Source organism: Scatophagus argus, chromosome 17 (assembly GCF_020382885.2).
Source record: "Scatophagus argus isolate fScaArg1 chromosome 17, fScaArg1.pri, whole genome shotgun sequence".
In the NCBI taxonomy this organism is placed as follows: Eukaryota; Metazoa; Chordata; class Actinopteri; family Scatophagidae; genus Scatophagus; species Scatophagus argus.
Genome location: NC_058509.1, coordinates 1436467 through 1463559, shown reverse-complemented (window position 1 = coordinate 1463559; position 27093 = coordinate 1436467). Strand labels below are relative to the sequence as shown.

Here is a 27093-nt window from a genome sequence, read left to right as displayed (position 1 = left end):
GAAATAAAAATGAATAAAAACAGAACTCTCTCATATGGACCATTCAGCAAGACAAAGTTCTCCACAACCAAAACGAGCTCTTACTGATCTCTTATTTAGCTCTTCATTAAAAAACAAAGCAAACAAAAAAACCCAACACCATTAAGTAACACACTCAATTAAAATTAAATTAAAATTAAAATTAAAAAATTACTAGGTTGCAGATTTTGGTTGTTGCTTTACATGTTTTGGTCAGAAAGAGAGTATTTAGTCATAAATACTCTCACACACCTCTTTATTATTGAATCCAGGTGTGTATGAGGGTGTTTCTCAGGGTTTGTGCTCGGCCCCTGACCTCCAGTGAAGGGAAATCTGAATGCTTCAGCACACCAAGACATTTTGGACAATGCTATGCTTCCAACTTTGTGGCAACAGTTTGTTGAAGGCCCTTTTCTATTCCAGCATGACTGTGCCCCAGTGCACAAAGCAAAGCTCCATAAAGACATGGTTGGATGAGTTTGGCCCACACAGAGCCCTGACTCTCAGAGGGAGGGAGGCAGATTGAGCACAAAAACTGCATTTATTGGTATAAACATACAAATACAGAAATATCTGGCAGCTTGTAGGTCCACTGGGATATAAACAATAAAACATTACACTGTTTTTTGTTATATAAAAAAGAAGATATTTAAAAGAAATGCCAAAAATATTTCCAGATAAAATGAAAACCATCACCGTGTATTTTAAATGGAAATCAATGCAGATTCACTTGGCAATAAATCAGATTTTCTTCTCACAATAGAATCAATGACCAAAATAAAGCCCATTTATTTTACACCCAGGACCTTTAAACTCACAGCGATGTTATTTACATGTTCACATGGACACACAGTTCAGCAGTAAGTGCAGCAGTACAGGACTGATCAGTGTGTAATACGTCATGTGTTCTGCTCATCATACAGCAGCAGCGTTGACAGCCGAGCCACATGTCGAAGGGACACGTGACAAAACTCTGCAGCTCACATCAAAACCATCCAGATGGACAAACAGCACTACGAGGACTAGGAAACGTTTGGTCTGTTTGGATTGTGGGGTGAACCGTCCCTCTTATTAGGAATCTGAGGCAGTAAAAGCGGATTGTCTCAGTGAAAATTAAAGGTCAGTCCAAGAGTCCTCTGTGGAAAGAAAACTTTGTAGCTCTCAGCTGAAAGGATTTCATTGGTTACCTTAATGAGCCAAGCCACGTCAGCGGACAAATCGTAGTGGCTGAATGACTGCTGAGCTGAGGTTTAAAAGTACGGACATTTGTGACGCGTCTCCGGTTGTTATGAAGAGCAAAGTCCAACACAAACGGTTTGCACGAGTCAGAAACTGGTAACTAAGGTGCCACGAATGCGATCTCGTTTGTTCTGCAGCTCTTTTATTTCTGTTACTGAGTCCTTAAGTCTGGTTTTACCGAAACATTAAATGTTTTTTCCACCCTCATTTTAATTCCAACAGTCTTCCTCCGAGAACTTTGCAGAATTTATTAGGGTTTTATTTCACGACGTCCGCAAGCTCAGTTTGACAAAATTCCTGCTTTGAGATAAAAAGTAACGAGAGGAATTAATCCAAACCTATTTGGCTCTTTTAAAACTTTAAAGGAGTTTGAAGATTGTGTTAAAAAGTGTGTTAAACTATAAATAATGTCTAAAACAAAATTCTTGATTGACTAATCTTAATTCAGGGCCCACTTCGCAGTGTTTTAAACCACATCTCACAGTCTTCATATTCAACGGCCGATTGTGTTTGGGAGTTCATTATTATTATCATTAGGTGTGTAATGATTTCAATTCTAAATTCAAAACAGATCAAAATGAACGTGATTTCAGTCACTGAATGAAAAGCTGAAACTGCTCACCTTCGCCTGAAGAAAAACAAAAGCAACACGTGTGTTTCAAAGGTTTTTTCCAACTGACTGGTGACATATTTTCAATATTGTCAACAACCGAAGTAAAATGTGGCGTTCACATCACACTTGATACCGTGCAGCTTCCCTTTTTAAAGATCTGTTTGGTTGTACAAATCAGGATTTGATTCTCCATCAATAGCTGAGCTGGCAGCACTGGAAAACACAAAACCTAAAAAAGTCAAACTCTAATTGAGGCTTTGAAGGAAGGTGACGTCCCTAACAACAACTGAGCCAACTTCACCTGCTGATGACGAAGCAGGCTGATGTAAAGAGAAGAAGAAGATGAAGCTGATGAAGACCTGGACACGGACCTTGTCATAATATCTGGGTTCTTCCTGCTGCTCCACCATCTGTTTCCCTCAGCAGTCAGAAGGCCTCAGACTCACTTGTTTCAGTGTGAACGAGTCTTCACATCACTTCGGGATTCTGAGATATCAAACAAACAAATATGAACATATTTTAACTTAGCAGCTGAGAGCTTAAACTCTCTTTTCTCTTTGCAGGATCCTTCTGCTCGTGGTTCTGTGCTTCCTGTCTCGTGAGTGAATGTTTGGAGGATTAGAAGAAAAACTTGTGTGTCTCGTATGCGGTCGCTGCAGTCCACCTGCAGAAGGGAAGTACAGTACGAACAAAATGCTTCAGCGTGGACCTGCTTGGACAGTCGGACTCGTTGTCATCAGGGCTTTGGATTCACTGAGCCGTTTATAGCTGGACTTCCTCATCACAACACCTACAGACTGTCTCTGCGCCAGAGAAAACGCATGCGTTTGTGGTCCTTTTATAGCTGCTGACAGACAGCTGAGACTGATCCAGGATCAGGACCTTCCCCCGAGAACAACAGGAGTTGTTCTAAAAACTGTCCACTGTCTCAATGTGTCTTCAGTGTTTCTCTGGTGTCGAGAGGGCAGACCATAAACGTGTGCTTGCATCAGACTGAAGGAGTGTCGTCTGACCCATCATCTGATCTGAGTTCAGATCTGAGATCGGCGGCGGGAGCTGGAACTTCCTCCTCAGCTGGACTGAGATCAGCGTCTGCCAGAGATGGAGGACTCACTGAAGAGAAAGAGAGAGGAAAAATACAGATGAAGAGACAGGAAGAGCAGCAGTTAACGATTATTACGACTACTGATTAACCTGTGAATCATTTTCTCAATCAATCAATTAGTTGTTTGATCCATAAAAAAACCCCACTTTGACGTCCTCAGACGTTTTGTTTCGCCCAGAACCCAAAGACATTCAGTTTACGGTCACAAAGGAATGAAGAAGCTTGAGGCAGAGAGTTTTTATCTAAACATATAAATAAACAAAATAACAAAAAATAAATAAATAAATAGGAGCTGGAGGGAAAACTGAAGCGAGACTGTAAAATCAGGCCATCAGATGTTTTCTCGACTGTAAGGCTGAGACATCACACGTATGACACATATGAACCGTCTCACCGTAGGCGGGGAGCGACTTGGTCCGCTCTCGGTCGTCCTCCCTCGCAGCAGGAGGACTGGCTGAGCTCTTCAGGGACGACCACTGTCTGCCGCCGGCGCCGGGAGGCTCGAACGCATCGCCGTCCACAGGAAACTCAGCTGCAGACCACAAAGAAACGAGAAGGTTACCGCGTCTGCGTCTGTCAGGCGTATTTCACCCAACCTGAGATGAACCGCGGCTGAAAGTAAAACCAACACAACGCAAAACAGCGAATGAATTTTCAGCATAAGATGAGACGCCACGGCGTGACACGCTCGCTGAAACCGATCAAGTTGTATTCAAGAACTTCTGAGATCATTAGACTTCAGACCTGCTGAAACCCTCTTCATGAGTTTCTTCTTCAACGAACTGGCTGAGCCACATGGACCAAGCAGGTCTCACTGCAGACTCACACACAACATACATCATCACTGAAACGTATCACAGGCCTGCAATACACACATGGAACTAATTATAACCTCATACGAAATATTTCACATGTAGCTCAGAATGCCCACAGTCATCAAGACAAATCCAGTGATGGAGGTTTGGTTGGAGCAGAATAAACTCTGAATCTTTGTGTTTAATTTGTGTTATTTAGCCTGTCGTCAGGTCATAATTATGGAGTAGGATTAAATTCATGCTGTCTGTTCAGTGACGGTTAAAAGTGAAAATATCCAGTAATAAACACAATGAGAAACATGCAGGCATGACGGTCTGGGAATAAACATGTAAGAGCAAACTAAAACACACTTTATCAGTTTGAAGTCTGTAATAAGCGTCTCTTAAAACGTGTGGACGACCTCTTCTTCTTGTCTCTTTTAAAAACACGGCTTTCGACAGAACAATCGCATGAAGACAACTCGTCTTTTTGATTACATGGAAGAAACGTTGCTTTAAGGAAAAATACTGACTTCCTGTGAGTGTTAATTATACAAGTCGTGTGTCAAACTGCAAAATCACACACACGCTCTGACACTTGGACACATCAAGTACAGGCTAGGACCTTTAGCCTCGGACGCGCTGCGTGCGGTGTGTGGAGGCGCCAAACACGGCCCTGAAAGCGTTCATTAAACGAGCCGTCACCTGTTAAATTGAGTGTTATCTTCTCAGCTATGCTCACACAGAGCGCTGAGTCACACAAACTTCATCATTAAGACCGAACACATAAAACATCCCAGCAACAACCAGGGCCGAGGCTGCTTTCCTTTCTCCTGTCCCGAGTACTCCAAGTGGGTGCAAACAGAAAACTGAAACGTGTTACTGAATCGTTGTGCCGGAATGCTTGAAATGTTCCTTTAATGTTACGGCGTTTAAAGGATTTTTGAGGACTTCCCATCTGATGTGGTCTTACTAACAGGTAAGTTCTGCTGCTTTATGTGGAAATGTCAGGCAGACATACGGACCGTCCTGCGGGGACCGAGGTCCTGCAGGGCTGCTGCTCGTGCTCTCCCTCTCCTGCTCTGACGGTGCCCTCTTCAGGCGGGGAGCAGGAAGTGGTCCTCTGGCAGGCGAGCTTCCTGCAGTGGCTTCAGCAGGGTCATCTGAGGAACACGGATCAATAAAACAATGAACTGATTTTGATTGACCCAATCTTCTGTATCTCCGTTTCCCCCAGGCGTCGCCTACCAGTGACGCAGGTGCTGCTTGGCCTGGGACTGGTTGGACTGACAGGACTGAGGGGCCCAGAGGTGCGGGGCCCCAGCAGGGGCTTAGCGGACTGCGGTGGCGGAGGTTTCGGGGTTACGCTGGGTGGTTTTGACCTGGGCGCTGGCTCGGGGTGGGACTCGTCAGCCTCTCCTGGGGCAGCGGGGTGGATGTCTGACTTGGCTACAGGAAAATGACAGTTTAGGAGACACGATGAGTCACAACAGCGGACGCCATCATCATCAGAGCTTCGACTCACTGGCTAATTCCATGTCATGTGGAGTCAGTTTTCAAGATATGAAACGAAGACATCGTTCAAAGTAATCCAAATGGCAGTGTGATGGAAGAAACTCACCTTTGTCAGCGTCCACCTTGTCCAGCACGGATGTCGACTCAGACTGAAAACAAACAGAGCTTTACTGTGATGAAGGCACTGACGTCACATGCTCTTATGGCTTCATTTAACTTCTGTTATCATCAGCTCACATCTCACTCACAAGCTTTCTAACTCCTCCTTCGTGTGCCACAAACAGGCAAAGAAAGCTCTGTTTTTACACCTTTAAACATAATGTGGTTGATCTTTGCTTTTATTTGAGTTTATGCTTCGGGCTGCTCTTTGAAATTGTTCTGAAATCACCTTGCAAAAAGAAAAGTTTTGGATCTTGACTTAAGGACCTACTACTAGCACAATGTCGGAGTGCGGAGACTGAAAGACCTGTGGCCACAGCCCAGCTAGCACTGACACATGGGCATGACGACGGCATTGAAAGCTGCTAAAAACGTTGACCTATGGGCTCCACCCACCTTCTTTACGGCCATTCGCTCCTGCCTGGCCTTCATCTCGGCCAGCAGGTCCATGCCCATCACAGGAACACCAATATGACGGGGAATGTGGGGATTCTCCTTCTTCTCCACAATCTCCTCCTCCTCCTGCTCCTCCTCCTCCTCCTCTTTCTCCTCGTCAGCAGGTTCACCTGTGGTCGGAGGAGCCTCCATCTCAGAATCCGTGTGGTCCGAGGACTGAGCCCTGTGGAGCTCCTGGTGGTGCTCCGCCACAGCGTCAGGGGTTTTCACGGGTGAAGTGGAGGACGTCTGCTTCGTTTCCCCAGTCGCCGGGCTAACAGAGGAGGAGGGTGGAGCAGGGTTGGAAGAGGGAGGAAGGGGTGGCGTGATGGAGGCAGCTCCATGGCTCTTCTCTGAGCGGGACGTCCGCGATTTGATGAGGTTAAAGAAACCGCTCTTCCTGGATTCACGCTTCTTATCTGCTGCTTCCTGCGTGCTGGAGGACGGGCCTCTCACAGTGGGAAGCCTACAAAAGATTTAAAACCACACGAGAATTAGGCACACCCTCACCGACTCAATGGAAGCAGCTGCTGAGTCAAGTGCGACACCTTGTGGTAACATTCGGTACACCAGTCTGCTCCACTGAAGCCCTGCTGAGAGGTCTGTCGAGACATTCTGCAGTTTTATGTTGTATGCACATCATGCTAACCTGTTAAAAAAATGACTCACTTGAAACTGAGTTTAATGACTTTCTTGGAGAAAAAGTCCTCCAGACCCTCGTCCAGCTTTCCCATGATGCTGTTCTGCTCTGCCTCCTGTGGTGTCGAGCTGTGGGTGGCCTCCCGCTGAAACAACGATGGCAGAAAAAAAACAATAATTAACTTTCTATTAGCTCTGCCACAATGACTCATGCTCACAGCGTCACACAGTTTTGTTGTCAACAGGCTGGATTATGTGGTGGGGATTTCTGCCTGACGGGCACATACAGGCGTCCGGCTGGGTTTCGTCCTCTTCTTCGGTTTTGGGCGGAATTTGGTGCGATGCTCCAGCGTCACGTGCTCCACAGGCGGCAGCTCGCCCACATAGACCGACTTTGTATCCAGGGAAGCTGGGGGAGGGGGGAGGTCACCGTAGTAGGCTGACATTCTGTCCAATGGCTGCGAAGGAGGAGGAGGGAGAGGGGGGTCCTCGACGTGGATAGGAACCTCCTCCAGAGCCTTGTCCAGGTCGAACTCCATCTCTGATGAGCAAACAGAAGGCAAAGCCATGTGGGAAGGTTAACAGATCCTATAAAGAATATAAAAGCAGATCTTTTCTAACATGAGCCTGTCAGAGAAAGACAGACGGAAAGAAGGTGTGGTGGGAGTTTCTTCTCTTCACCAGCTGCACCACCTGGATGCACAGTGTGGCGTAACCATAAACATACAGCCTGCAATCGGCACAAACTAAACGATTCTTTGTCATCCTCCAACACCATGTCACAGAGGTGCGACAGGAAACGCACGAGCAGGCAGCGTCCATGAAGAAGACACCACTGCAGCAGAGACGGGTGACTGCTGTGTGACTTTCTGCCACTCACCAAACGCCACCGAAACAGGACGCAGCATCCTGACCAGAATACTCTTCCTCTTGGATTTAGGAGTCATCTGAAGAGGAAAAACAGGCTTCATCTCAGTCTTTGAAGAGGAAGAAGATCATACAGGAGAGACTTACAAACGTCTTTTCTACTGGTGCCAGAATACTTTAGACTACCACACCGTCCCTCTGATTAACCCCAACACATTTTAGACAGTCTGTGTTTTCCAACCATGCAGGTGTCCAGATCCTCCAGCTTGTGTTTCTGGTCCAGGTCATGGCTTTGTTTCTGCGGCTCGTTGTGGTTCTCTGGATGCAGGACCATCTCATCCAGAACTTCTGTCTCCGTCTGGGGCCCCTGACGCAGCAGAGGCTGAGACTTCCTGATCAGGTGGTCAGCCTGGAGACAGACAGAGGAACGAGGGAGAAGTAAATGGACAGAAAGACAGACAGGCAGGCAGACAAACAGACTGACAGGCAGGCAGACAGGCAGGCAGGCAGGCAGGCAGACAGACAGGCAGACAGGACACTAACCAAAGTGTGCTGTGATCTGGACAGAGACTCCAGGATCTCATCCACGATGCGATCGGACAGGAATGACGCCATGTTCAGCTTCACTTCACTATTTCACACAGAGGAAACACACGCGTGTAAAACTTTCTCCATCTGAGACGACGGGCTGACAGCTTGGCTACACGTCAGCTGTGCGAGTCATCACCCTGAAATCAGCTGTGGTAACTCAGACAAACACTGGACTTGTTCTCCTGGACTTTCTGAGAAGCCAAAAGTCGGGGCAGGACCTCACAACTCAATAACCAAGGACGTGATGAAGCTAAGCTAAGACCTGATCTTGTTGACGATGTCGACTCCGGACTGCTCCAGCAGCGTGGTGGTGACGAAGCTGCGAGGGACGGTCATCCTCCCCCCTCCGGCCTTCAGCAGCTCCTGGCGCAGGCCGCTCCTCTTCATCACGTGAGGACACAGACCCTCAGCAGCGTCCACCATGGACTCCAGCATCGTCTGGGGAGTGAAGACAGTTTAGACGTCGCTTTGCTGTCCTCTGTTGTCCGGAGAACCACGTGTATGAGATCAATTCCAGCCGCTCGGATGGCGACTGCGTGTTGCTGTTGGTGTCAGTACCTGCAGCTGTTCGTCCATCACTCGGGCCACCTCTCCTGCCATCGACTCCAGCTTGTCCTGGATGGCTCCGACACACGCCCCCTTTGACCCTCCACTCTTCAGGTGGTACAGGTTGGGGAGCAGCTGGAGGGAGACGAGGGGGACAGGGGGAGACGGGGGAGACGGCACGAGAGTTTTTAATCCCATCTAAAGCACCAAACGCTGCCTGACAGGAGCCTCAGACGGGCTGAGTTTGCCGGCGGTGTTTTATTTTAGGACACGTGTTCTTACGGTCTTGGAGTTCTTGGCGTCTTTCATGAGGTTCTCAGCCACCTTCATGTCCTCCTGGACCAAGGTGGTCTCCGTGAACCGCAGAGAGTTCAGGTGGTCCTGCACCTTCACGCACATCATGTCCATCATCTGCACCACAGAGAGGTCAGAGGTCAGAGTCAGTGGACAGTCACAGGTTCAGTGTGTGTGTGCGTGTGCGTGTGTGCACGTGTGTGTGCGCCTGCCTGCTGTGTGGTGGTGGTCACTATCCCCTGCTGCAGCCGGTACGCCTGCTCCTGGAGGTATTTCCGTGTCTCGTGGTTTCTCAGCAGGTACTGCTCCATCTGCATCACAAAACTCCCACTCATTCAAGTCTTAAAAATGCTTTCGGAGACGTACGGTGACCGATGAGCTCAAACGGGAGTTGATCATACGTTAAAAAATCTGTTAAAAAACAAATAAACATAAACGGGACACTGACCTTCAGTAAGGCGTCCTCTGTCTTCTCTGGGTTCGTCTTGAGTGCCTGAGCTGCATCCATGATGGGAACAGGCATGAAGCGGATGGTGTAGTTCCTGATGGGGACAGAAAGCGTCAGGGCAGAGCTCGGAGGGCGCAGCAGTGAGACACGTCATCCTGACGGACTGCGGCCTACTTACTTCTCCAAAGCAGCAGCGACGTCCTGCAGGCCCTGAGGGCTGACGTTGTTCCTGTCCCACACGACCGTCCTGCGGACACACACGCAGGAGACGGAATAAACATCAGGACAAACCAGAAGAAGATCATCACCACTTCATCACTGACCTGCACAGATCAGATCCTGCTCAGTGACATGAAGATGATGCATGAAAACTAAGAATTATTTTAAATCAGTTCACACTCCGTTAACTCCAGAGAGCCCCACTCTGTTTTCTTATCTCAGTTTACAGTCTGGGTTACGCCGCCACCTGGTGGAGAACTGAATACACTACGAAGCAGTCAAACTGAGCTTTAATACTGCAACACCAGCTCATCTAACAAAACAGAAAAACAGCTGGCGTCTGTCCTGCAGACGATCAGCAGTCAGCGTCGGCTCGTGTCTGCAGATACAAAGTCACCTGACGCAGCTTTGAACTCCACTTCTGTGATTAAATCGATGACGACGATCCTGCGTCCTGGCTCACCTGAGTTTGGTGTTGATCTGCAGAGCTTTGGCCAGCATCTTAGCCCCCATGTCTCCCATCGCATTCCCGCTGATGTCCAGTTTGGTCAGAGAGGTGTTGCTGCCCAGAGCGTTGAGGACGATGGAGAGGTCGGCCTTCAGCTTGGAGTCGGCCAGCGACAGCGAGGTCAGCGGCTGCAGGGGGAGCACATTTTACAGGCAGGTCGTTTACAGGGTGATTCCAACCAAAGCGTCCAGTTAAATGAAGCCTCTGGGCCAAGAGCCAAACGGAAAAGGCAAGTGGAAAAGTGCTTTTTCCTTTTCAGCATTTCATTCTCCCTTTTTAGTTTCATATTTGATGTTTTTCTTTTCTTACTCCTGTTGTCATTTTCCCTTTCATCTTTACACGTTCTGTGGACTGAGAATCTTCACCTGACTTTCCATCAGCGTGGGGGCAAGTAGAAAATTAATTTTCATTTCTGGGTGTACTGTTCCTTTAAGTTTGTGTAAATGTGGCCGGATTCTTCCTAGTAATAATCCTTTTAATCTTTTGAGAAGAAGCACAGAGGTGTGAATGAAGCCGTGATGTGTGAAGATTCACTCACTGATTCCTCCTCTTGGATCATGTGAACCAGACTGTCCAGGACCTGAGCCACATTCCTGGAGACGACATCATGAGACAGTTCAAATGTGACGAGCTAACGTACTGAGTGACTCAACAGCAAACGAACGACCGAATTTTCTCATCGCAGCTGAAATGTGTCTCGACTGTCACCCACTTGGACTTGATGTTGTTGAAGTTCTTGCCCAGTGAAAGGTGTCTGATGGAGCGGTTCTTGGCCAGCCAGACCAACAGGGTGGTCAGGTCCATGTCCAGACCTGAGCCAAACAGCACATAAACATGAACAGGCCACGATTCAGAGTCAGTACAGTGTGATCACACATGCGAAATGTCCTCACCGTTGTCTGAAATGTCCAAACTGGAGATGTTGGGAATCTCGGCGACACAACCCTCCAGGATCTGCGAGCCTCCTGAACGCAGCTGAGAGCACAACAGGTTCACAGTTTTGTATGCTGCGGCACACTCACCACTTCCTTCATTTTCTGCCTTCATATGAAGTGAAACAGCGTGTTTGCACGGCGTGCTGAGACGTGCTGAGGTCGTACCTCACAGCAGCTGAGGTCCAGAGACACGTCGCTGAGGTTTGGGTTGCAGCCGAGTCCCAGCAGCAAAGCCCTGCAGAGAGAAAAGCCAGCGACTCATCACATCAGTCACTGCAGGTCTGATGTTTTGTGTTTTCAAATGTGAAAGCAGAAACAAAAAGAGTCATTCCTGTCTTGTGGCTGCATTCTCTGAATTTCTGCATCCTTCCGCTTCCTTGTGTTTTCTGGTTTACTCCAACCACATGAATTATGTTTCATTTGCTCTGGCAGAAGCACCCCCCCACCCCACCCCGACTCCCTCTCTCATTCTGCTTTGTCTTCTTGCTGTGCGTCTGGTAAAATGACGTTTGACTGGATGTTTGCTTACTTCAGAGCCTCGGCCGGCAGTCGGGTTCCTGACAGACTGACTGAGCTCAGGGCCTGAGCGCAGCTGAAGAACTGCTTAAAGGACGAGGGGATCTCTTTACACTTCCTGTGTGAATGTGAGGAGACACGTGTTGAAGACAACGCTGTGGAGTGCGGCGTCACATTCAGGACAAAGACAACCACAGGACATCTCAAACCGTTAGTTCAATGTACACTCAAACTGTATTTACTGGCGGCTGTTGTTGAATGCTGGAGAAGTTATCAGATTTTATTTAAAAAACGTGAGAAGGATGGATGTGAGTCTGCTTTGTGACCTGTGAGAGAAGACTGTCTTTGACATGTTGAGGACAGACAGATGCTTCAAAGATCCTCTGAGCAGAGACGCACACACCTAAATAAAAACACCAAATGAACAACAGAGGCAGAAACAAAAGTCCACTAAACTGAAATCAGGGATCTGTGATATCAACATGAGGTTGTGTACTTTGCCTGCTCCTTTCAGTGGGCTGCATTTCCAAATTTTATTCAATAGTTGTGTTTAAAGTGTGTATGTGTATGTGAGGTTCAGGTTCACCTGCTCCAGACTGCAGTCGCTGTTGGACACGTCCAGAGTCTGCAGACAGTTTGAGTGACTCAGGAAGCTGTGCAGGTTCTGTGCAGAAAACACATCAGACATGTACACAAACACATCACCGCTCTAATGTCAACACCTCACACCTCCAGACTCCCAGCCGACTTAAAAGCAGCTTCGCTTGTCCAAAAAGCTTTTATACTAAGCTGTGGGGCTGCACAGGAAGTCACGACAGGAGGAGGGGGGTGCATACCGGCAGGTCGTCGCCCCTGAGCGAGTTTCCCGACAGGTCGAGGTGCGTCAGGGTCGAGGCGATGGCCGGGTTGGCACAGAGAGCCTGACAGAGGCTGTTCACACCTGCAAGAAACGACACACACACACACACTGAAGGAACCATTCAGATTGATGCAGTAGAAACATGCCAGGCCTCCTCAGAGGACCCCCTCCTCCATGTCCCTCTGTGTCCTGTGTGGGGCCCAGAGGACAAGGACAGAGACCCCCTCCTCTGTGTCCTGTGTGAAGCTCAGAGGACGAGGACAGAGACCCCACCTCCCTGGCAGATGAACCCTGGACTGTTAGTGTGCTTGTTTGAGAGGCAGAGGACAGCAGTGGGCTGAGACTGTCAGGGCTTCACATCTGGACAGATGTTCTTCAGTGAGGAGTCAATGATTAAATTAGTCCAATATTAATTACTGTTATATCAGCTGTGTATGAGATGATTTGGCTCACAGACGTCCTGCAAACAGCATCACGGCAACAAAACATACTGGGACGTCTTTACTCAGGACACTAATGACGTTTTACTGCATCTTTGTTTGTCTGTGTGCTCACCTTTAGGAGACGTGGACGTCCTGGAGAGGTTCAGGTGCTTTAGACCCATGGGAAGTTTGGCGAGTTGAGCACTCAGAGCGGAAACGCCTGCAGAAACACAACAGTCACCAGAGTCATTAGAACTTAATGGAGCTGATGGGACTCCAGTGTGGCCACCGGGTGGCGCATGGCTTCACGTGAAGGACCTGAAAAATAATCTATAATGTTCTGCATCGACAACAAAGGGTATGTGTGTGTGTGTGTGTGTGTGTGTGTGTGTGTGTGTGTGTGTGTGTGCTAACCTTTGTCCTCCAGCGAGTTGTTGCTCAGGTTGAGTGTGTGCAGAGTGGAGGCCGGGTTGTGTGACAGGGCGCCTGCCAGTTTCTGCGCAAAATCACTGAGGAAGAAGAGAACGAGCAGACACAAAACGTTTCGGTCAGTGAGGAGACACACAACACACAACACCAGCAACACGAGCAACACCAGCAACATGAGCAACACCAGCAACACGAGCAGGACGTCGCTTCTGTCATTCGACCTCTGACCTTCTCAGCCCGGCGTTGTCCAGCAGCAGCTCTTCCAGTCGGCTGGATCGAGCCACCACTCTGAGGATCTGATCACACACGTCGGTCGACTGGAGGGCAGAAACGCAGAAACACACACACACACACACACACACACACACACACACACACACACACACACACACACACACACACACACACACAGGCCTTCAATTTCATTTTCAAAGAAGACAAGTCAGAATCGTCTTGTTGTAAGTTGTGATGTTTGTTTCAGCTGACGGAGGTCACAGCTCCTGTCGATGTTACCAGTTTGTAGTCTTTGGTGGAGAGTTTAGTGAACCACTGGTTGTGCTCGAGAGCTGCGATGATGGCCACCAGATCCCTGCAGGGGATCACACAGGGACAGCAGTTTTTCATAGGACTGACTGATGTCCAATACAGTTTGTTTTTGTCCAACCAAATCACAGCTCACCTTCACCTCAACGTCAGAGACACACAAACATACCTGTTCTCCAGGTGGACAAAGTCCTGCAGGTTGAGCTCTCTGGTGTCCTGGGTGAGATAGATGGTGTCCACATCCTGGAGGAGGAGAAGACCGCGACAGGTGAGGTTCAGGTCCATCACAAAGCTCAGAGACAGCAGAGACAAAAAGAGGATGAGGTACAACTCGTCAGATCGTCCGCCACGAAGGGAGCAAGAAAACACGAAGAAGCAGCACAAGAAAACTCGTCACGTGAGGAGGCAGCGGGAGCCCCGACAGTAAAACGAGCATTGAAGCGGAAGGAAAACAAGCGTAAACTGAGCAGACAAAGCAGAAGCAGCAGAAGGAAGACGAAAAGCACCTGAAAGTGAGTCAGCATATGACAGCAGCAGATAAAAAGGAAAGAGGAAACAGCAAAGTCTGTGAACACGGATAGAAAAACAGCAGAAAATACATCAGCAGATTTCGGAGTACTGACCCACTGCACCTCCTCTCGGTACGGCAGGCCCAGGTAATCACACACACACCAGTACTGATGGGAAAAACCGCCTGCAGCGAGTCGACACGACAGCTGTTAGCACTTCACCACACACACTTTCAACGTTCACACTGTGAGGCTCATTTACCGCAGGGTCCCAGATCGGCCGAGCCCTGCTCGTCCCAGACCGCCTGCAGGGCCGCCGTCCTCTCTGGAGGCTTCAGACTCAGCTTCCTCATCACCTTTCTTCCTTACAGACAGACAGAGAGAGAGAAAGAAGAAGGAAAGGAGAATAATAAGAATAAACACCAAACACGTAACGATGCACTGGAGCTGAGCACACACATTATCTCCATCAATCAGTCTATAAAAGATTCAATCATAAGTACATCACAAATTCAGACAAACCTACAAGGGGCATCTTTAAATGGTTTCTCCAAAAGTTATCAACAATTCATCAAATCTCAAAATACTTGACAGACTAACTTATAGCTTCACTATATGGACAAAAGTATTGGGATGGGGCTGTCTCTCAGGGTTTGGGCCCCTGACTTCCAGTGAAGGTAAATCTTAATGCTTCAGCACACCAAGACATTTTGGACAATGCTATGCTTCCAGCTTACTGTCTGTGTGTTTACAATGAGACGTCATTAAAGTCCCTGTGGGTGTGATGTCAGGTGGCCCAACACTTTTGTCCATATGGTGTACTTTCATTTAGTCAACGCTCTGAGAAGCCCTGAAGCGCTCCTGAGTGGCACCTACACAGGTGACCCGGCGGGGCAGATCTGGTGCAGACAGCTTCCGATGTGGGCGATCACCTCGTCCACCTCCTCCACCGAGCCCAGACGGAGGCTCCACTGACCACGTTCATACTCCACCACCAACTGCAGGGGGCGACGCACACAAAGGAGCGACAAACAGGTGACTCAGAGCGATAAAATGCACGCCATGCTGTCGAAACACACGAGGCTGGTGAGCAGATTTGAAACATCCCTGACTGATGGGAAGACACAAATGAATCAGACTTTACAAAACAAGTAGATTCATATTTCACATGCTTGGTTTGTGTGTGTAAAGAAGGAACATGCCAACTCCCAAAACAAATTAAATCACTAAATCAATCATCAGCATCCCTCCTGAACTCCCCTGAAACATGGGCGGGGCTCACAGACATCAGTGGGTTAGTTATCAGTTTGCGTAACCTTTAAACTGCAGTCCAGGTGTGGTTTTGCTTGTATGTCATAAATGTAATGCACAATAACGCAACGCTTGTGTGTGTGTGTGTGTGTGTGTGTGTGTGTGTGTGTGCGCACCTGAGTGGGCTTGCTGCTGCTGATTCCCTGAACATCCAAGTAGCTGAAGGACTGTTCAACCTGCAGGCAGACGAGGAGACAAAGGCGACGGTAAACACTTGAAGCTGATCTCGTGTTTCGACACCACGACGAGAACAACACCGTTGAGCTTTGAGAAAACGCACAAACAGCTGGCTGCTTTTTGGAGTTTTTTGCTTAACAAATGGAAAGTCACACGTCCCAAAGGAGAACTCTTTTTTTAACCACAATGTGAACACTTTCCCAAGGAGGAAAAACATCCAAAGTGGTCGATTTGCCTCCTCCTGAGGACTGTGGGAGGACTTTCCCAGGACGCGTTCAGCAGAGGAGGATGTCAGGCGACGCACACACCCTTCCAGGTGTTTTCTTCCCATTCATTCAGCAACAGGTTTTCACAGAGGACACAAACATCCACCTGGCATTCATACATTCAGCTCCTGAGCCCCACGTTTTGATTTGCTTTGGGGGTCCAGGTCTTCACTTCGCAGACGAGACAGAAGGAGAAAAGAGAAGGTGGAGACAGAGAGGAGGAGGAGAAGTGACAATCACTTCTCGGGCTAAAGATCACATGACGAAGCTTCCAGGTCTTAAAAGCAAAGCCAATGCAGAAGTGCCTTAAACCTGCAGTCTTTCTAACGTCCAGCAGGGGGCGACTCCACTGGTTTCAAACAGAAGTCTGACTGTATGTGAGCTTATGAGAAAATGATTTGACCTCTCAGTTGATTTATGACCTCAGAGAAGAGCTTCCTAATGAGTTTATGGTCACAGTTTCAAGTCCTGTAAAAAAATAAAAACAATCTGCTGTGAGAAGTGATTCACTCTTTAACATCAGCGCCTCCAGCCAGCTAGTTCCTGTTCAGCTGATTCCTGTCAAGCTCCGACTTGTTTCTGAGTTTATCAGCAGCGATGAGAGCCTCAGACAAGCCGGCTGACTGTGTCACAATCACCTCCGTCTGGAGACGAGTCTTTCTTACCTTCCTCAGTTCAGAAGCTTTAATGAACTGATTTATATTACATTAACTTCAATGAACTGAACGTGTGAATCAGGCTGAACGTCTTTCACTGCGCCAGTCGGAGACAGAGAGTTCACCTTGTTTTGAAGGTGGCCACTCTTACTTTAAGAACTTGAACAAACCCTGAGAACAGGAAAAAAATCCCAGAGACAACAGGAATGTCAGAACACAAGCTGCAAAGCGTCTGCAGAACAAATGTGTGCGGCCGAGTCCCAGCAGCCTCACACACTTTGAATCCACAGAGACACACAAAGTAAAAATAAAAGTGGATTCTCCACTCGCTGCCAAGAGAACAAGTGAGCGGGAGGGAAAGAGGGAGGAAAACAAAAACACAAGGGGGGCAAGCAGCAAAGGAAGGGTTATTAAAAAGAAAACTGAAACAAGACTGTGAGAAAAAATTAAGAGGAGGGAAGAAGAAAGTGCAACAGTGGGACAAAGAAGCGAGAGAGAGGAGGAGTAGCAGTGCTGCAGCAGCAGTTAGTGGATGCAGGAGGTTATGAAAAAGAGCAAATGAATTAGAAAAGCAGAGAGAGAAACAAACAGGAGGAGGGAGGAAGTGAGAATGCCCTCCCTCCCCCCTTCCCTCCCCCCTTCCCTCCCCCGTCCCTCCCTCCCTCTGCCAGCTGTTAAATTCCTCCATTGTCTTGCTCCCTGGCTGTGCCGCCGCTCTCTGCCGGGACGGGACCCGCTGAGGAACAAACCAGCCTCTGTTTCCCTCTCACGGTTAGGGAAACCACTGGCCTGCTCTGGAACAACAGATCAGGGGTCAGCTGGCACAGGACTTCAACACATTTCACTCAGGAGGTTATCGAGCCCCGCTGGCTCGAAACTGTCCTCAGTAATGTAGTGAGCAGAGCCTTTCAGGCTTCCTTCACTGCTGCTTCATCCCACCTTCACAGAAATATAATGACTATTATGTGACACTTACTGATCTTCTGAAGAACAAAAGACGCTGGGCAGGACAGGAGGGTTTAGGTCTCACTGGTCCTGTCCCATCCCCCTCATCTGTCCAGCATCCAGGGTCAGTTTCAGAGGGAAGAAACTCCAGAGTCCATTTCACTCTGCATCACTTTTCCACGTGTTCACAGGCTGTCTGCTGTGATTCACACACTCATCAATAAGAAGCCAAGAAGCTGGAAACCACGAGTTCACTCCGCTTTAAATAACAAACAATTCACGTCTGCAGCACTTTATGACGCTTAAAACGAGGAAGTTGGCGAGTTCAGGCTTCCGTCTAAACGTGAAAAAGAATTTGTGACTGACAATCTGAGGTTTGTTCCTCTCTTAACTTGAAAAGCCACTGATTATCGCCTTGTAAAACTCGGGCAGAAGTTATGTTTTTATTTTAACTTTTCTGTGAGTTTGATGGGAAAAACTGTTTCTATTGAGACACGGCTTTCAAGAAAATATTTTGTCTTCACTTCTTCACCGTTTGGAGTGTGTTTTTCTCTGTCTGCTGCCCTGCAGGTTGAACTTCAGTTCCTCTCACTGTTTTCCTTTCCCACAGGCTGTGTTCTCACAGATGCATTGTGGGTAAAACTATCAGATGTCTCCACATGGGAGGGGAGGGGGGCAGAGAGACGGCACGACAAAGAGTCACATAAAAGGAGAACCGGGAAGAAGAAGTAGAGGATGAACACGAACGCAGCACTAATGTGGTTCACAAAGTGCAGTTCGAGGAATCACAGCAGCCATTAGTGAAAAGCATTGTGAGAAGTTAGGAAGCGTGAAACAGAGGGAAGTCAAAAGGCTAAAAATATTCAAACAAAGACAGGATTTAAAGCACAAGTGTGGTAAAATTTTAGGTTTTCTATTGTCAGAAAATTCCCCAGGAAGACCTGAACCGACAGCGAATGCATCTCACGACAAACAGAGATGTTGTGATCCTCCAAATCCAAAAGGCTCTGCCTCCAGACAACTAAAGTGTCCCGGTTTGTGGCCCGTTGTGCACTTCGTCTGTCAGCGTGGCCCTCGGTTCACTCACACCCTACAAATATCATCCCTACGGGGCCAAAGGCCCTGGATCACCAAAGTCAGCACGAGTCATCCTCTGAGGACCATGAATGTCTGGACCACATTGAGTTCCAATCCATCTGGAACACTTTGGCCTGAAGGTGGCGCCAGACGATCCTGATCACAAAAGCATCCATCAGTCGCCAAGATGCTTCAGCGGAGACCAAAGCGGTGCGGCGACTCACCTTCCCTGCTGCATCGCGTTCACCTGATTCTACCTGAGTTTGTGTTTCAGAGAGTTTAAGACTCTCTGACTCTGCAGATGGCACAAGAAGAAAACTCTGGAGCGACAAGCAGCAGCATGTCTGTGAAGCACAAATAAGAAACATTCCCAAAGAGGAGGAGGAGGAGGAGGGAAAGAACGGAGACGAAGATCACATGTAGAGCGGGAAGAGGAGGTGGAGGACACACGCACACACACACTGACCTTGGACGGGACCCGTGCTGTCAGCAGATAGGCTCGATGTGATGCCAAGGCCTGAGGACAGACACGGAGACATATGAGACAGACAGAGGGACCTTCTCACTGAAGAACAGAGCTGCTGACTTGAGACTTGAACTCCAGTCACAAAATTAAGAACGTGTGACTCAACTTGGACTCGTCTGCTGACAGACTCGACATATTTGAGACTTGACTTGATGACCTGTAAACAAAATTTTAAAAAAGGAGAAACTTTTTGGTTTTAAACAGCCATCGTCTCGTTTGGAGTACTGCTTTCTGAGTGTACGAGGTGCACCTGAAAGCCCCATGAGGCCTTCATGTGTAAACTCTTTGGCACAAACACTCACCCTCCTGTTGTGGCAGACAGCCTCGTGAGGCTAAACGGCGTCAGACGGTGACTGTTAAACTGACGAGCTGCGCGTTAAGCTGCTGGCTTTCCCGCGTGAAGCCGTCTCAGGTCTGATCTCTTGAAAACTTGCTGCCTCATCATCACGTCTCAGACAAAACTATAATCACATGCGCTCATACGCAGCATCGATGCGACAAAATGCTGACGTGCAAAGTTCAGAACCAGGAGCTGAAAACAGAAACACCGCAACGTGCCAGACAGACCGAATCATCCACGACTTGTTTCCGGGCGTTGATGTCCCTGTGACCGTTAAAAAGGACGATCTGAGTGACAGACTGGCATCCCTGTTTTGTAAAACCTGCAGTTTCACACACAGACTGAAAGGCGCTGAGCCCAGAAGGCCTAAAGTGTTCCAACAGGAGCCGAGCAGCTGGCGGAGGGCTCACGGAGCGGGATAATGCTATATATTATGTGACCGCGTGTTGAACTGAGTGCACATTCTGGCTGCTCGCTCAGCTGTTTCTAACTGACAAAATTAGTGCCTTATTTTCATCAAGTGCACGAGTCATGGTTTGATGTGGTGCAGGATAAACGGCCCTTTGCAGCACTGGTTCGCTGCGGTGAAATTTAAAGACTGAAAGAGGAACAGAGTGAGCCATGCAGCCAGAGGTCACTGCAGGTCACGGCCTGTAAGATCAGGTGTGAAGCGCAGGTGAGTCCACACAGGCGGACTAAGTAACAGACAGGAAACAGTGAGACACCTGGGCCACGATGCACTGCTGCTGTCTGCTGTTGGGAGGGGGGGTCAAACATGCAGACTGTCGTGCTGTGTCACATATGTGAACCAGAAACAGACAATCCTGAAAAAGAGAGGGGAGCTCAGGTGAGCTCAGACGGAGGCTCTGCGTCAGCCTTCAGTCCTTCTTCATACCGCGGTGTTCTGAATCAAACTTCAGGTGTCGGCTGAGTCGGCTCACCTCCTCAGTCTTCGTCCGACAGGCTCGCCCATCTGTTTTTCTGGTGACGTGGTTCAGGAAACCATCTGAGCTCAACTTTCTTTCCACGAATGAAAACAAATCTGCCCAACACGTGGAGCATTCAGCGTGTTTTGCCTCATTTCGAGACACTATAGCACGAGTTTCTAATCTGCTGGTCTCCAGCTGTGGAATGTGGTGCATGTTGGGTCGAGTCAAGTCCTGACAGGAGTCTGCAGTCACGTCCTGCACAGTCCTGGTATGTGGTCAAAGGACGAGAGACGTGAAAAATACAGAAACATAAAACGCGTCTCAGTGCACTTCCTGCAATAAAGCAGACAGGATGTGTCTCATCTATAAGCCTTTTCTTTAACTTTAATTCTCTCACACACACAGAGCTGAGGTGAGGTGAGTTCATATACCTGCAGTTACATGAAAGCAGAAACCCTGCAGCAGGAACACCCTCCTCCTCCTCCTCCTCCTCCTCCTCCGTGTGATTAACTCACAGAATACACACAAAACATGCCGAGTCATGTATGAACTGTAAAAGAGGAGGGGGGCGTCAGACGGGACCCTGATGAGTCGGACGATGAGCCCCCAGCTTAACTCTGGTGTCCCGACTCACACACACAGCAGCAGCGACGGTCGGTGGAGCTGCAGGTTTGGCTGACGTGCACAAACTGTTCTGTGCCGCAGACCTGGTTTGGGCTGGACTCCTCGATTCAGACCCAGAACTCATTCAGAATCTTATCATTACGTCACACGATGTGCTTTGAGCTTTCTGGCAGCAGTTTGGGGAAGGCCGCTTCCTGTTCCTGACAGGAATGTCCCCATGTCCCACGCAAGAGGACTCGCAAATCCCTCTGCACTGAAACAGCCCTCCACGCTCTTTCAGCCTGCAGCAGCGGCCAAACTCTGGCGAGGAAGACGCCGATGATGACTGAGCTGTGGTCTGAGCCCCGCTGAGCGACACCGAGCATCACGCCGTGACTCGCCGCGGCAGCTCGGCTCACGGCGCGCTGGTTCACGATGTTCGACAGCCACGTGCAGCTCTTCTGTGGCTCCGCAGCAGAAGTGACAGGCTGCGCATCAAATCAAATCTAAACAGGAAGTTCTCAAGGTAAACGAATGTTAAGAAGTCTCAGCCAGCTGAATGGAGTCTTATCATCATCAGTTCCCTCGCAGTGTGTTCAGAGAAGGAAGCGAACATCCGTCACTTACCAGCACTCTGTTCTCCACCTTGTCACCTTTGACCTCCAGCTGGACTTTGCGCCTGAGGGTCAGCTTCACCCTGCGACCCACCGCCTCCCGGACGCTCTCTGCAACAGACGGGAGGTCGAGAACAAGGTTACACCACACCTGAACACTCAGGCCACGGCGGCTGGACGCACGCAGCTCCAACATATCACACAGCGGCTCCACTTGGCGGATTTGATGGCCTCGGGCCACATTTCAGTCCTGTCTGACATTCCTGCAGCGCTCAGCTAACTGGGAAAGAAACACGACGGGTCGCCACACCCACAGCGCTCACCAAGAGCGCAAAGAGGAAATGACGAGGTCATGTTTACTGCGTTCATCAATCCATGAGAACCGGCAGCTTTCGCAGCGTTCGGTTCCAGAAGGTGATCATTTTCATTATCACTTTCCGTTAACGGCTCAGTCTATGAGAAGTCGAAACGGATCTAAGCAGATGCTGGTCGGAACCAGCAGATCTGACAAAGTTTCGTGTTTCAGTGTTGCAAAAGGAGAAATTCTTCATTTATCTTCATTTATTTTAAGGCTGGTTTGGAAAAAACTTCCAATGAAGTACAGACGTGTTTGGCTTTTTACAAGCTGTGGTGTCACCAGGCGAATCCGTCCATCCCACACAGAAACATGGAGACAAGACACTAAACTTTGTTTAGACCTGACCTGACCTGAGAGGGAGGGAGGAGGGGAGGAGGGGGAGGAGGGGGAGGCAAAGTGAGGGGAAAACACACAGACGAAGAGTGTGAGAGTGTGTGGAGTCCACCTTCATGCTGTCACACTGCCCTGCTCCTCCCTCTCCTCCTCTCCTCCTCCCCCCTCCACCCCTTCTTCCTCCTTCCCCTCTTCCTCCCACTCCCCCCCTCCTCCTGCTGCTCCTCCTCTTCGTCCTCCCCCCCCCACCTCCTCCCTCTTCCTCCTTCTCCCCCCCTCCTCCTCCTCTTCGTCCTTCTCCTCCCTCTCCACCCCCTCCTCCTCCCTCTTCCTCCCTCTTCCTCCTTCTCCCCCCCTCCTCCACCTTCTCCTCCCTCTTCCCCCTTCTCCTCTTCCCCCCCCTCCTCCTCCTCTTCGTCCTTCTCCTCCCTCTCCACCCTCTCCTCCTCCTCCTCCTCCCTCTTCACCCCCTCCTCCTCCTCCTCTTCGTCCTTCTCCTCCCTCTCCACCCCCTCCTCCTCCCTCTTCCTCCTCCTCCTCCCTCTTCCTCCTTCTCCCCCCCTCCTCCACCTCCTCCTCCTTCCTCTTCCTCCTTCTCCTCTTCCCCCCCTCCTCCTCCTCTTCGTCCTTCTCCTCCCTCTCCACCCCCTCCTCCTCCTCCCTCTTCCTCCCTCTCCACCCCCTCCTCCTCCTTCCCCCCTCCACCCTCTCTTCCTCCTCCTCCCTTTTCCTCCTTCTCCTCCTCCTCCCTCTTCCTCCTTCCCCCCCTCCACCCTCTCCTCCTCCCTCTTCCTGCCCCCCCTCCTCCCTCCTTCTCCTCCCCCCCCCCTCCTGTGCCCAGACACATGATGAGGTCATGAGGAGGATGAAAACATTGCAGCGTGCAGGCTGATCAGAAACACATGGACCGACCCGAGGAGCTCCCCGACGAGTTACCTCATCGTAATAACGTGCGACGAGCCTCACAGATAAAAACACACTTTCTGTTTGCTGTAATTCAGTGAAATATTGCAAATCCAAAGTGTTTTAATGCCTGTTGAGGTATTATATTCAGTCGAATCCCGACGGTGGCTTTCGCACACGGCAGGTGACCTGCTGAAACAAGCTGACAGCTGATTGGTGCTAAACGTTTGCTAATTTGCAATTTGATTTTCTCTTCTTCTTCTTCGTGTTCTTTGTGAACTGAAATGTCTGAGGTTTGCATGTGAACGTGTGGACTTCCTGCTGTGGTGGTCAGACGGAACAGACCATCACCTGCAGGAATTACAGCCCATCTCACGGGTTGTGGGGCTCATCCAGACAACTTCAGCTCAGAAACACGTCAAATGAACGGCTGCAGAGATAATGGAGGACAGACCGTGGTGGTGGACTGATGTGGCTTTAATCTGATACCTGATCAGCCCACGTGGGGTTCCAGTCTGATACCGGTGTGTTAGAAACCCTCACCTACCTGATACAGAACGTGATGTCTGATTGGATAAGCCAATCACACAGAATGACTGACAGAATGAGGCTGCGGACACAAGGGGACGGGACGTGTTCCCCCCTGGGCTGGCTGGGCTCAGCCTTAGAGATCGGGTGAGGAGCTGGGACACCTGAGGGGAGCTCAGGTCGGGCTGCTGGTCTCTGCTGTAGGAAGGAACCAGCTGATTCTGGTTCACTTGCACTGCACAGCCTGCTCACACACGTAAGTGGCAACAATGTGAGGCAGACGCCAGCACATGTGGGACCAACGTCGTTCCACGGCAGGCGGCCGACCCGCGAAGCTGCTGCAGACCGCCTCACCGCGATCAGCTCGGTCAGTCGATGGACCGACGAAGCGGCTGATCACTGGGACAGACAGACGCCTTCCCTTTTAGTTGCTGATGAGCAGCGTCAGGTCAGTCTGTCCTATTAAAACCAGCAGCAACAAAAAGCCCCATTCATCAGCGAGTGCAGGGACGTTCAGCAGCGTGAGACACCATAACACGGGGTCTGTGAGTCAGCCTCAGCACCCTGATGAGGACAGCTGACCGTGTCAAAGAAACTGGTCTTTTCCTTTGACCTTCAGTGAAGCTCTTAGGGCCCCCCTGTTGTCAGGGGCCACATGAGCGTCTCCTTACCGCCGTTACCTGCTGCTCTTATTTGGTCCATTGAAACACATGAGACATTGGACATTGGACATTGGCCCAGAACACCAGATACCAACCACTCCAGTCCAATAATATCACCCTCCAAAGTCAATGCGGGACAAAGTCCAGCTGGCCTCCGACGGCTCCGATTTTCAGCAATCATTGCAAAAGTCAACAGTTTATTTTCTCCAGCATAAGGGTTTTTTAATTTCTCTTTCTTTTTGACACTCAGTCATCCACACAGTCTGTGCTGATAATATCTCACAATCCAAAGGAATTTCACAGGACACACCCACGTCCCAAACACCCCCACACCTTCAGACCAGGAAGCGGAGACTCTCAGGTAGCCAGCCGAGCCCCCGAGGCAGGAAAACTCACTTTATACTGAAATACAGCAACAGCAACACAGAAAAATAGAAATAATTTCTTGTGGTTAACAGAAGTCCTGCACGTGTGAGCTGCAGTGTGCAGATCCTGGTGGTCTTAAAGGTGGCTTTCACCTTCCGTGGGCACCAGTTTGTCGTTTCTACGACATTCCTGTGACACACAAAGCTGATCAACAATAACTTTATGGCGCTTTAACCTCCACTCAGTCTGTTTTCCTGACGCCTGTGAACTGAACTTGAATTAACCTGAAACGCTTTACCTTCCGTGTGGGCTTCTGTCTGCGATGCTGGACTTGTGCTCCCTGGGGTCTGATTTATTAACGAGTTTTCAGGGATTTTGTGGTTTTAACACCAGCTGGTGTTAACTTGCTAACTGACTTGTCGGGACTGATATGTCGAGGACAGCCCAAAGTGAGACCGACTAACGGTTAGTCTTTGAGATCTTACCGAGCAGCTCGGTGGGAACGTCCGCTTTCTCCTCCATGTCTTCTGCCGAGGTAAACACCGAAGTGGAGTCCGGCGGGCAGCGCAGCACAGGCGGGCAAACCGAGACGAGTAGCGGCTGCTGAACCGCAGGAAGTGACAAACCTGCTGGGAAGGTGTAGTCCCGTTTTCTTCAGCCGCTTTACCTGTCGACAGCTCACTTTACCTGACAGATACTGTGTGTGTGTGTGTGTGTGTGTGTGTGTGTCCATTCCCACGCGCACGCTAACGCCGCATTACGGTGGCTCTGACGGCCGGGCGGGACGGGTTCGGCTTTAAGGCGGTTTCAGAGGGCCTGTGAGATCCACAAGTGGAGACGCTCGGTGTGTGCGTGACAGTAAATAATGAACGCACATTTCTTCACTCACTCACACACACACACACACACACACTCCAGTGATCCCTCCTCTCCCTCAGAGCGCCACAAAAAGTTTGTTTCTGCCGCCAAAAATGAAGCAAGTGCGACACCTGGTGGTCATTTGCGAGAACTGCACCTCCGTCACCGAACAGCGGAGCGGGTGAGCAGTGTCCTTTACTGAGGTAAAAGTACCACTACGGGGATGTAAAAGTACTCCATCACAAGCAAATGTTCTGCGTGAAAATTTCCACTTGACTAAGAGTGTATTAGTGGCAGCAAAACATACAAAAATTACACGTTCTGACAAAAAGCACTGCAACATTCTTTATACTTTTACTTCAATAAATTAATTTTAATTCATTTCAAAGGGAAGTATTGCATACAAAAACACGTGATCATCTTAACCCAACTGAAGTTAAAATGAGCTCCGCCTTTCCACCAACATGGCGCGGGGAGAAGATAGTGACTTAATGTTCTCTTTATTTTAAGGTGAACTGTTCCTTTAAACAAACCCGCAACTTGTCTTGTCTGCTGTGACCACTGAGTTTAGAGCTTTTCTCCTGTGCTTCCCACAGATGAGACTTATGAATAGAAAGGCTGCCCCCCTCTGGTGACAATGTGACCTACAGGCCAGCGTTGAATCTGATGCAGCCAGAGAGAGAATCCGGGTTCAGAGTATACACAGGCAGCACACGGTATGTGCATGCAGGTCGCAGTATTCCCGTATACTTATTACTTACTTACTGTATAGAAATACTACATTTAATGTGCTTCACGTTCCACTTTGTTCTTATGTAAAAAATCCAAATCAAAAATCTTATAATATCTAAAACCCTCTGGCCCAACATGCAACTCCTCCTCCTTGGTGGGATGGGTTGGGTGTGACTGGTGGAGATTTGGACCGAAGCTCTCCATGTTATCCCTCTGAGATCCGCCCTCACCCGAATCCTCTTTCAGGATGGACGAAGAGGCCGACATTAGAAGATAACGAGCTGGTTAAACTTCTGGTCAGTGCATCCATCCAGCTCTTCATCAGGCTAGAAGACCTCAGGGTTCTGAATGTTGAAAAGTTGAAATGAACGAACTTGTCATTCATGATGAGTTAATGGGAAAACAATTTGAGGATTGTGTGATTGTTGCGCTGGAGCCGCCGTCAGGTGCTTTGGGTGGATGTCAGCTGTTGGTTACGCTCAGTGCAGTACAGCGTGTAGAAATACTCCGTTACAAGCAAAAGTCATGCATTTCAAATTGTACCTTAACAGAAAGTACAGCATCATTAGCATGAAAATAAGCTTGATTATAATTACCGATGCGTTCAAGTGTCCCCCACTTTAATGCCGAAGCTGGTGAAGGCGGTTTAATTACCTCTATACTCCACCCTGCACCTTACTTTTGAACTACCTCCAGAAACATATTT

At 49.1% G+C, this 27093-nt stretch overlaps 1 protein-coding gene across 2 annotated transcripts; it reads right to left on the bottom strand.

Moving 5' to 3' along the window:
- Window positions 1–540: 540 nt before the first annotated feature.
- LOC124074552 (F-actin-uncapping protein LRRC16A) lies at window positions 541–25718 on the bottom strand. Of its 2 annotated transcripts, XM_046417584.1 has the most exons (38): window positions 25283–25718; window positions 21661–21758; window positions 19102–19152; window positions 15631–15690; window positions 15080–15201; window positions 14466–14563; window positions 14318–14388; window positions 13864–13937; window positions 13665–13740; window positions 13380–13468; window positions 13137–13231; window positions 12856–12942; window positions 12278–12381; window positions 12028–12105; window positions 11768–11844; window positions 11455–11559; window positions 11091–11160; window positions 10884–10965; window positions 10703–10802; window positions 10529–10583; window positions 9946–10118; window positions 9442–9510; window positions 9264–9357; window positions 9028–9126; window positions 8804–8932; window positions 8534–8656; window positions 8238–8413; window positions 7928–8015; window positions 7626–7793; window positions 7398–7464; window positions 6805–7058; window positions 6548–6663; window positions 5840–6344; window positions 5391–5433; window positions 5018–5218; window positions 4795–4932; window positions 3370–3507; window positions 541–2983 (listed from the first exon to the last, which is right to left on the bottom strand). In XM_046417584.1, exons 1-38 carry the CDS (start codon window positions 25317–25319, stop codon window positions 2859–2861), a joined length of 4335 nt encoding a protein of 1444 aa, XP_046273540.1. In that variant the 5' UTR covers window positions 25320–25718; the 3' UTR covers window positions 541–2858. The 2 variants fall into 2 exon arrangements, with proteins under 2 accessions (XP_046273540.1, XP_046273541.1); XM_046417585.1 differs by lacking the exons at window positions 15631–15690; window positions 19102–19152; window positions 21661–21758; window positions 25283–25718 and having other exon boundaries at window positions 14466–14567; window positions 15080–15204.
- Between the last annotated feature and the right edge of the window lie 1375 nt (window positions 25719–27093).

What these genes read in the sequence shown, in the direction of transcription:
- LOC124074552 (XM_046417584.1), bottom strand. Translation starts at nt 25,319, where the DNA reads ATGGAGGAGAAAGCGGACGTTCCCACCGAGCTGCTCG. An exon ending in ACCGAGAGGAGGTGCAGTGG is followed by an intron (nt 13,938 to 14,317) that starts GTCAGTACTCCG and finishes CTCCTCCTCCAG; the next exon opens with GATGTGGACACCATCTATCT. An exon ending in CAAGGTGGACGCTGACAAAG is followed by an intron (nt 5,219 to 5,390) that starts GTGAGTTTCTTC and finishes ATTTTCCTGTAG; the next exon opens with CCAAGTCAGACATCCACCCC.